The sequence below is a fragment of the Notolepis coatsorum genome, assembly GCF_963971535.1.
Source record: "Notolepis coatsorum genome assembly, chromosome: 2".
Taxonomy (NCBI): Eukaryota; Metazoa; Chordata; class Actinopteri; order Aulopiformes; family Paralepididae; genus Notolepis; species Notolepis coatsorum.
Genome location: NC_140166.1, coordinates 65,702,317 through 65,713,023, shown reverse-complemented (window position 1 = coordinate 65,713,023; position 10,707 = coordinate 65,702,317). Strand labels below are relative to the sequence as shown.

At 43.5% G+C, this 10,707-nt stretch overlaps 1 protein-coding gene across 1 annotated transcript in view; it reads right to left on the bottom strand.

Moving 5' to 3' along the window:
• Positions 1-10,707, bottom strand: part of LOC311223412 (CUB and sushi domain-containing protein 1) — a gene marked incomplete at both ends in the record, with an annotated part of 179,579 nt that overhangs the window by 147,156 nt on the left and 21,716 nt on the right. The window contains 2 exons of the mRNA XM_084308200.1: positions 4,260-4,463; positions 9,745-9,840. Coding sequence (XP_084164326.1) covers positions 4,260-4,463; positions 9,745-9,840 — 300 coding nt within the window. The remainder of the gene's footprint in view (positions 1-4,259; positions 4,464-9,744; positions 9,841-10,707) is intronic.

The window sequence follows — 10,707 nt, the reverse complement described above, 5'->3', positions numbered from 1 at the left end:
CGGAACACACAGCATATTTAGTAACACATAATGCAAAGTCATTTTCAGTAGTTTATTGATCACTAAAGACACATTTATATGTAAATACTGATCGGAACGTGCAATGTTACTCACTGTGCCTTGTATTATATTATATTTATCTATTTTTACCTTTTTCTAGCACTCGCTTGTATTTAAATATGTTTAAGTTAAGTATTGTGTCATTTTGTGTGAAGGGCGGACTAGCAAAGTAAGATCTGTTTAACTGTGTGCACATGGCAATAAACAATCTTGAATCTTGAACAGTTTTGGTGGAAAGACCGTAATAACAGACCAATTGTTATTCAATATACAAAATTTTTAAAGTGTTACAAATTAGGCGTGTAACGGTACACATATTTGTACCGAACCATTTCAGTACTACGGGACCTTCAGTTCAGTACGCGCTGTAGGCCTATACCGAATTAATACAACGTTACTTACTAACAGAACTCAATCTAATATTAATTTTACAACCCAATGTACAGTATCGATTAATCATTTGAATATAGAATATTTGTTGACAGCCCTACTTAACAATAACTGCACACTATGTCACCCCAAGAGAGGAACATGGAAGCCACGTTCTGCAAACTTTCCCCCACTGTACCGTAGCTCAGCACAATGAATGGAAGCGGACAGTGACGGGTAGCCTAGGCATTATCCATCTAACACAGGGGTCGGGAACCTATGGCTCGCAAGCCATATATGGCTCTTCTGGTGACAGCATATGGCTCCCAGAAATTTTTATTTTTTATTTTTTTTTAATACTTGTGATATTTCTTAATAATACTGTGTCATTTTAAAGTAAACAGAAATTAGTTTTGAAGATACAGCTAATAGTATCTGTAGCTGAAGATATACTGTAGCGAGCAGAGCTGGCGAGGGAACACAAGTGGACAGAAATAAAAAATCTTCAACCTGAAGACCAGCTGATTCTTAAAACTTGGAACGAGCTTCCTGTGACATACCACACAATGCAGCGTGAGTATTGCCGTATTGACCATGTTTGGCTCTACATGTGCATGTGGGCAGTCATTCTCGCATATGAGGAACATTAAGACCAACCTACGCTCACGTTTAACTGATGGAAGCCTCAACGCCTGCATGAAGCTCAACCTCACCACGTATGAACCAGATTACAAGGCCATCAGCAAAACCATGCAGCACCAGAAGTCGCATTAAAAGTAAGACATATTTAATTTATTATACGTTAAAAATACTATATGGCTCTCAATGAAATATATTTAGAAATATTTGGCTTTTATGGCTCTCCCAGTCAAAAAGGTTCCTGACCCCTGATCTAACACCTCCCCCGAAGGCTAACCGGCCATGTCCGCTTCCATTCATTGTGCTAAGCTAGGCTAGCGTGCAGCCAGATAGCTTTCTACTGAACGCACAGAGAGGAAACTGGTATATATCTCCTCGTCTCTCTCTGGAGAAGACGATAAGTAAATTTCCCCAAATGTTGGCGTGTTCCTTTAAACTGCCCGGACATGAGCTCATCATTACGCTTTTCAATGGAACATCAGAATTCTGAAAGCCAAACACATATATTGCACATAATTAGCTTTGCAATCATTTATGTTATACTGTTTCCATAGCAACCCATGTAGTCAGAGCAGTACCTGGAAAACAATAACTCAGACCCTTAACTCTATGCAATGCAAATTATTTATGATTATGCTCCAGCAAATAGTCATGTCCCTGAAAGCAACCAGTCATTTTCACAGTCCCTCCACCAAACACCATGTCACTTGTCAGAAAACCAATATGCTTCCAAAAAAATAAAAAAAAATATGCAAGACCTTTGGCTCAGTTTCAATTTTTTATTGTGGGCCATATCAGGCATTCTGATGAAGGCACAATGCCGAAACCTGTCAGCCTGATACAGCCCACAATAAAAACGTCAAACTGAGCCAAAGGTCTTGCATTTACATTTTTTGGAGTGCAGCTATTTCCACTCATTTGGTGTTTTCTACAGTCAAGACTGTAGCTGAACACCCACAGCAAAGGAAGCCCATATTATTTGCACATACATTCAACCTGCTGAACTGAGCATTAAAGTATAAGGTCAGTGTAATGAAATAGTTTTTCTTATTGTCAACATAGTCTACAAAAATACCAAAAACGACATAGCATTTCTCCATCTTACAAGTATGGTCTATCGAGCCAACAGAGGACTATAGCTCGTACCCTGAAGTCATAGAACGCCATGGTTGTCCAAATACTGTACAGAGCTGTGAGGTGCAGTGCACATGCTCACAGACTACGCTGTGCTGTTTACTACTGTGCATCGATAATCCTCCCCTGTTTATTTATTTTGTACATACTGTAGGCTGTGCATGTGTTTGTTCCCAACTCTAGGCCCTGCCCTACTCAATATCTTCAACACCTCCTTGTCTACTGGCGTGGTGCCCCTGGCCTTTAAATCAGCCGTCATTAAACCACTACTTAAAAAACCGAACCTCGACCCTCTAATCTTGAAAAATTACAGACCCATCTCCAATCTTCCGTTCCTATCCAAAGTGTTAGAACGGATCGTCGCAAACTCAACTTACTGACCATTTATCAAACAATAATCTTAATGAATCTTTTCAATCTGGCTTTAGAGCCTTACACTCCACCGAAACGGCGGTTACCGAAGTCGCAAATGACTTACTGCTCTCTCTTGACTCAAACCTCACTTCTGTGCTCTTATTGCTTTCTTCTCAGTGCAGCCTTTGACACTATCGATCACTCGATTCTTCTAGGTCGGCTTGAGAATCATGTTGGCATTCGGGGTCACGCACTTGCTTGGTTTAAATCTTATTTAACTGATAGAACACTGTGTGCATGTGCTCGCTGCATGTATCTGTTGCTCCATCTCCGCCCCCACTACAAACATGGGAACTCTCTAACCCCTGGGAGGAAGGGGCTGGGGAGGGGAGCCGCATCTTACCAGCGAGGTGCTGAGACCGTGAGATGAGAATGTGATAAAGCGTAAAGTAAAGAGATAATGCAATGCCACCGCGGTATGAATAATAAGAAATGTAGTATGGGGGAAGTTCAGTGTTGCCAGTGTAGATAGTTATGCCGTACTTCTATAGCCTGCCTCTCTGCCTGCCTGATTGCATGAGAGAAAAGCACGGACAATCACAACTTCACAAGGCATGCCCGATATATACAGTGCACTGCAAACCCGACATTTTATTTTGTTGGGCAAATACCTTACCTGATGATGAAGTGTACTCTTGCTTTGTTTTAAGTTGAAATAGCAACTGTAAAAAAAGAGGTCTTGACTCGAGTGTGAGCTCAACAGCTGGATATCAATTTCGTGTTCAGTGCACTGCTGGCCCGGCTGTCAGCGCACGGTTTACATCATCTCATCATCACCCACCCACGTGCTATGCGTAAATAATAGGTCCTTCCAGGAGAGGGGTAGGGGCATTTCTCTCTCTTTCTTTACCTAATATTTAGATTCTATCGTGACATCTTTCATTTGGAAGGGCAGGGCAGTCTATCTATATGTGCAACGGTGAAAAAAAATAAAAGGGGGGCATAAAAAGGGCACTTTCTAATGAAAAATGAACGGGCACCCCTTCACGTCTATGTGTGCACGTGCCTGCCGACATCTAAGAAGGGAGATCCCCCCCTTGAATGGCCCTTCTAAGGTTTCTCTCCTCCACACTGCCTGTGGTGCATTTTTTCCTATTGTTAGGTTTTAGTGAGTTTTTCCTTACCTTCGCGTGGGGTATGTCTGGGAGTGCTTGCATTCTTTCATTTATTTAGCATTTATTTAAAATGTGTTGGTCCTTATGGTGTTCTTGTTCTGTTCTTGACTTATTGTTATGTTTCTTCTTGACTTGTTTAAAGAAGACGTGTCCGGCCCATGGGGACATTAACGTGTGTTGTCGGGCCTTACAAATAAATTTGATTTGATTTGATTTTGAGTTTGTTTATTTGCTTATGTGTATGATTCTTAACTGTGTTTTTATTTTGTTATTGGTGTATATGTGTATATACTGTTGGTTGGTCCTCCTGCTGGTGGAGTTGTTGGCCTAACTCAGAATATACTGTTGGTCCTCCTGCTGGTGGAGTTGTTGGCCTAACTCAGAATATAGGCCTGTTGGTCCTCCTGCTGGTGGAGTTGTTGGCCTAACTCAGAATATAGGCCTGTTGGTCCTCCTGCTGGTGGAGTTGTTGGCCTAACTGCCTGCCCATACTAACCATAATATAAATGGTAGAGCTATCCGCCTTACCATTACAGCTAGGTGTGGTGGAGTTCCACTGGGCCAGTGCCCCCGGTATCGCCTGGCATTTGATGGCGCTGGAGCCCTTCAGCAGATAGCCCGGGCTGCACTCGAAGCGGACCACAGACCCGGCGGAGAACTCGGAGCCCAGGCGCCGGCCGTAGCGGGGCTCCGGTACAGAGCTACACTGGCTGTCGCTGGTACGAGGAACCGCTGAGGGGAGAAACAACATCCAGATCAATATTTTTACATGTGCAGACTAGTGCTAATGCTTCCTTTCAGCCATTTGATGTCTATAATGAGTGACATATTTAAACCAGGGAGGCCAGTTAAGCTAGTACCATTATATCATCATTAAAAATTACAATGAGGCGCCATTTTGTTATACTAGTACCATTACATCCTCATTAAAAACTACAACGAGGGGCCATTTTGTTACGCTAGTACCATTATATCATCATTAAAAACTACAACAGTGGGCCATGTTGTTATACAAGTACCATTACATCATCATTAAAAACTACGAGTGGCCATTATGTTATGCTAGTACCATTACATCATCATTAAAAACTACAACGAGGGGCCATTTTGTTACGCTAGTGCCATTACATCATCATTAAAAACTACGAGTGGCCATTTTGTTACGCTAGTGCCATTACATCATCATTAAAAACTACAATGAGGGGCCATTTTGTTACGCTGAATAATATCAGATGTCCCTAAAGGTGTTTAGACCCAAGTCCACAGTCTGTCCTATCAGTAACGTGACGCTTGTCTGACAGCTTCTACCAAGAAGATTTCTTGTTCCAAATTGAATCCCTGTTCCAAACCACAAGCCGTCCCTCGGGGGGTTTCGCTTGTCGGCTCGCTAACGAAGACCCACGTGGTAAAGAGAGCAGACGAGGGTGGTGCTGTGATGAATCTGGGGCAGAGACCAACATGTACAGGAAGTACAGGATCCTGAGTATTACCCCTCTCGTTGATCCATATGCATTTATTGGAGGACATTCTGAACAATGCCATTGAGGAACAAGTAGATATAAGAAAAATAGCAAGACTTCCTTCTGAAAAAAACAACAATAAAACAGCTCTAAAATACCTACAGTTTACATACAAATAGATACAAATGTATCTAACCGTCCAGTCATCTCTGAATGTGCCTCGATCTCTATACATCCATCATTTCAATAAACCATTTTTTTCTGCTCCTCCATCCTGTATACAAGACACCACACATGTCCTCAGCAGGACGGAGGAGATTAAAGACATTAGTGATGCATTCATGGTCCCCCTGGATGTCACTTCCCTACGGTGACATCAGACACCAGGAAGCTCCTGAGGCAGTGAATTCACCCTGACGCCAACAGAGTGGACTCTTAACAACGATGTATTTGTGTTCCAGGACCAGTGTTGTAGTCGAGTCCCCAGTGTTCGAGTCCGAGTCCAAGTCCGAGTCACCAAAGAAGAGCCAGAGTCGAGCCCGAGTCGAGTCCCCATTACCAAGTCATCAAGGTTGAAAAAAGGTCTACATTAAACATAAATGACACAGCCGTCACCATTTCAAAGGGAGTTTATTTACTTTGTGACACAATAGCCAAACAAATGCCAAATGATTAGGGCCTATTACAAAAATAAATAAATACATGTATTTATCAATTAACAAGTCCGAGTCCGAGTCTGCACCTTCCGAATCTTAACGCAGTCAATGCTCGAGTCCAAGTCCAAGTCCGAGTCATCAGTGTGCTCAAGTCCAAGTCGAGTCACAAGTCCTGCAAATCAAACTAGGGGACTCGAACTTGAGTGCTACAACACTGTCCAGGACAAACTGTTTAGGCAAAACAATGCGGCACAGCCATGGGCATCAGTTTTGCCCCTAACTTTGCCTGCCCCTTCCTTGGACTTTGGGATGACAGGTTTATCATGCGCCCTTCCAAACCCTCATCGAGAATACATTATCTGGTATGGAAGGTATATGGATCGCTTAATATTCTCCTACAACGGTGACTTGCGAGACCTTAAGGAATTTCAAAGCCTACTCAACTCTATACTAGCGACAGTGTGGAACTCTCCTCGGAGCCACAGCCTGAGGGAAATAAACTTTCTGGACCTCAGAATAACACCCTCGGGGGAGCTGCACACTAGAATGGATCTTTCTACAAGGGATACAGACCGTAATACCATTCTGCATCCTGACAGTTTCTATTCCCCCCACCGCATATCAATAACGTCCCCTGTCCAGAGTGACGCATCTGTAAGGAAGAGGAGGACTTTGATCTAAAAGTTGCAGAAATGAGACTACGGTTTTGCGCAGCGTGGGTATATAAACCTAAGGATTTGGAAACATCATACCTTGACGTTAAGACTATGGATAGGACGTGTCTCTTGTGCAACAAAACACCCTAAAACAATCACATGATTAGAAAACCTATTTTGGGTCGACTTAACAGTCTGCTCAGATCTGAAACATCACCAAAACGGAACCGGAATAATAATATTACACAGATCCATCCTTGCAGACATTATTGTTCCCTGAACCCTCCTACTGTTGTCACTAGTCTTTTATCCTACAGCTTGGTCCACACAGCCATATATCGGCAAAGACCCCTTCGGCTTCACAAACCTGTGGGCCAATATTTCTAAAAACTGACAGCTTTGTGGATGTGTTTACCAGCAAGACATAAAAAATAAATCACTTTTTGTCATCTGCAACACGTCCTTTCCGGTATATATATATATCGCATTGAATGCCCTTGTGGATTATTCCATGTGGGGAGAGCAAGAAGGAGATTTAAAGACAGACTTGGAGAGCGTAAAACTATCAAACTATCGCATGGCCGTTCACTACAGTCAAGCGGGACATAGGAGCCCTTGAAGTCATTCTCGAAGTCAACTTCCTGTCTGTTGTTGCTACGCAACTGCAGCGTAGGGGGAAACTGCCCCGCCTGGTACATTGTGTACACTATTTAGTGGAGAAACGGATAGTTAAAGCGGCAAATTAAAGACAATCAAGCAGACTTTTCTTCAGTCCTTCACAATGCCAAAGAGCTGCTGTGTTACGCGTTATACTAATGACAAAAACAGAAATCCAAATCGCAAGTTTTATACCATCACGGAGGAAAAAGTGGCTGGTGGCTAACGTTCGGCTAACTCGCTCTGATGTTGTGGTCGTGGTAATCAGAGGGAGCTTCTTTGATTCATATCTCGCCTTAGAAAGGCTCTCGAAATAGTGAAATGCCATGTTGGCCTCAATATTTTCAAAACAAATCGTATGAAAATGTTATGAAATGAACAAGAATGTGATAAAACATGTAATAAAAACGGAGCTCAACGCATGGATTTGATGGTAGAAATCCGTATGGTCCCCCTATACCAAGATGGCGGCGGTCTCGTGACATCAGAGTGTCTTCGAGAATACCTAACCATAGAATAGATAGACAACTCCTCCAACGAGAAACATTTATAATTGTCTCAGTAAAGGCCACTATGTCTTGGTTGTTACAAATGTATAAACTAAAACAGGGTAAATCAAATACAATTTAGTTCAGAAGTTTGGTTAGAGGACTCAATGGGTCACTAGCCAGGAAACCCAAATGAGCTCCCGATTCATCTTGTGAGAAGACTTTTATAGACGCTGGGAGGGGAAAGGTGACCAGTTATACTCAAAGGGGACGGGGGGACGGGACGGTGAGGTAGGGTGACCGGAAGGAGGGAGGGGGGTGTTACATAAAGGGAGGGGGCGGGGGGGAACGATGAGGTATGGTGACCGGAAGGGGGGGAGGAGGGGTGTTTAGACAGGAAGGCGTAAAGAAAGCGTATTGGAAATAGGGGGAGGGGGAGACCGTTTCTATCACAGTCGCCAGGATTAATTAATTAATTAATTAAATTAATTAATTATGAGACAGACTTTCTGCTGTTTGTCTAATATCCTTTGGCTTTCTATGTGCTCAGTGGTCAGAAGCTATTGTAAAAACCTGAACATCTGCTCATTTAAATATGATGCACACTCAATGTCCAGTGACTATGATCAATCCATATCTAGAGTGCTTTTATACTTAAATACTTTACTGCCACTTGAGGATATTATAATATCCTTCGATCTGGCCAATGTGTATTATGCATAGTCATCCCTTATAAATGCCAACTTTGGTTTGCAATAGACTCTAGCACTTGCTGTAACCCTCTGAAACCCACTTGTTATTTTTCTTTGGGGGGGGGGGGGTGTTCTTTAGGGGGAGATGCCACGTAGAAGTGGTAAGCTGGGAACGTGAAGATTGAGAGACCTGATAGAGGCAACTCAGTACTGTGTGTCAAGTTTAGTCATAAATAAGTGTGTAAGGGCTTAGTACAGTATCAAAGTATATGATGGCCATCTTGTGGCTATACCCATAGAACCTATTTTCATTCATATCTCTTGAGGTCAGAGGTCAAGGGACCCCTTTGGAAATGGCCATGGTAGTTTTTCCCTCGCCAATATTTTGCCAAATTTCCAGCATTATTTACCCCCCCCTTCCCAACAAGCGAGCATGACATGGTTGGCACCTATGGATCGCTTTTATTCCATGGTTGTCTGCATCACTTAACCACTTAAGGATCGGACAGCCCGAGTACGGGCCGTCACGCGCTTGCGCACACGTCGTGGCACTTTGGACCTGTAGGACTACATAAGACTTCATTATGTTTTCCAGCTCCTACCTCTCAGCTGGATCTTAAAAACAGGCATCTGGCGACCAGTAAAAAGAAATGTGAGTACACAAAACCTTTAAATATATATTTCCCTGCTTAGCGTCCAAAATCCAAAACCAATGCGGGCAAGTGCTGAACCAAAATGTGGACAGTTCATCAAATTAAAGTGAGTCTGATGAAGAGCAGGTGTGCTCGAGATGTCACATTGGTGCATTAAGATAATGGAAATAGAAGCCTTATGGTGTGCAATGCAACCTGTTAGCTAGTGTGGCATATGTATCTTTGTTTAACCTTAGATTCTCTCGTTTCATTTTACATTGTAGATGCGGGCAGAGCCTAGTAGCAGACTAATTAGACTAATGGTTGAGGAGGTACAAACCTTATTCCATCTTTCATGGCCTTGACACCTACAGTGCCAAGGTGTTTTGGCGAACACCCTACAATGTTCCCAGACAACTTTACATCGCAGGGACTTCACCAGGCTTTGGCAACACAACATAGTAATACAAAATGAGGAAGTTGGATGCAACTTGAGTGCACACATTTAAGATTCATTAAATGCTCATTTATACCAACACATTAATACCAATAGCCTTGGATACCAATTGAACTATCTCAACCCCCGCCCTTTTTGCGCGATCCTCCAATCACAACTGTTGCTTCCCTCGGACAAAACAACGTTGCAAATGTTGTCCGAGGGAAGCAACGGTTGTGATTGGAGGATCGAGGGAAAGAGGGTGGGCTTTGCGGTAGGTCGATTAGAGGAAGGAATAGTAGCTACCAGGTGAAAACCAAATGTTGCAGGAGTTACCTTGGTAGACGAAGTGAAACCCGTGTGCTGATTGGCCGCTCCTGGCACTGAACCGCAGCATGATCCGATTGGAGGTTGCCAATGGCAACGTCTCTCCTGAAAAACACGCAAACGCACACACACACACACACAAACACACACACAAAATTGCATTTCAATCATTTACCTTGGTACACATTTGCGACCCAAAGCCGTGTCCTACACTAAACCCCAAATGTGTTTTCCACCCACGTCATCGGATTCCATTACAAAACTCTGTCTCTGTAAGTTCAGCTGTTTTCCTTTGTCTCGTTACTGACAGCTGACCTTGTCTCCCGGGTGTAAAACACGCCCCCTGACCCCCAGGTCCCGGCCGCGCCGCGGAAAAGGTCCCAAAGACAAGGGAGGCCAAGTGTACATCAAGCACTTTATCACCCAGCTCTCATACAGCTGACCTTCACATGGCGCCGAGCCCGCGTAGGACGGCTAGCGTATGTGTTCTTTTTGGCATTTAACAATGTAGTCCATGCACAAGATAAACGAGCACAGGCTGATTGCACTGCTACACACACAGACACACACACACACACACAAACACACACGTACACACAGACACACTGAAGTGGTGTTGATGAATGAGCAAAACACAGCCAGGCGAGGTTGACATTTAGAACCTTCATTAGCTCTTTCACTGTGAGTGTGTGTTCGTGTGCATGCATGTGTGTGTACGTGTGTGTGTGTGTGTCTGTCTGTGTGAGTCTGTGTGAGTCTGTGTATGTGTGTGTGTGTCTGTGTGAGTCTGTGTGTGTGTGTGTGTGTGTGTGTGTGTGTGTGTGTGTGTGTGTGTGTGTGTGTGTGTGTGTGTGTGTGTTGGTGTGTGTGTGTGTGTGCGTGTGTGTGTGTGTGTGTGTGTGTGTGTGTGTGTGCGTGCGTGCGTGCATGCTTGTGTTATCAAACAACCACAATGTTCCGTATAAAGCCTGC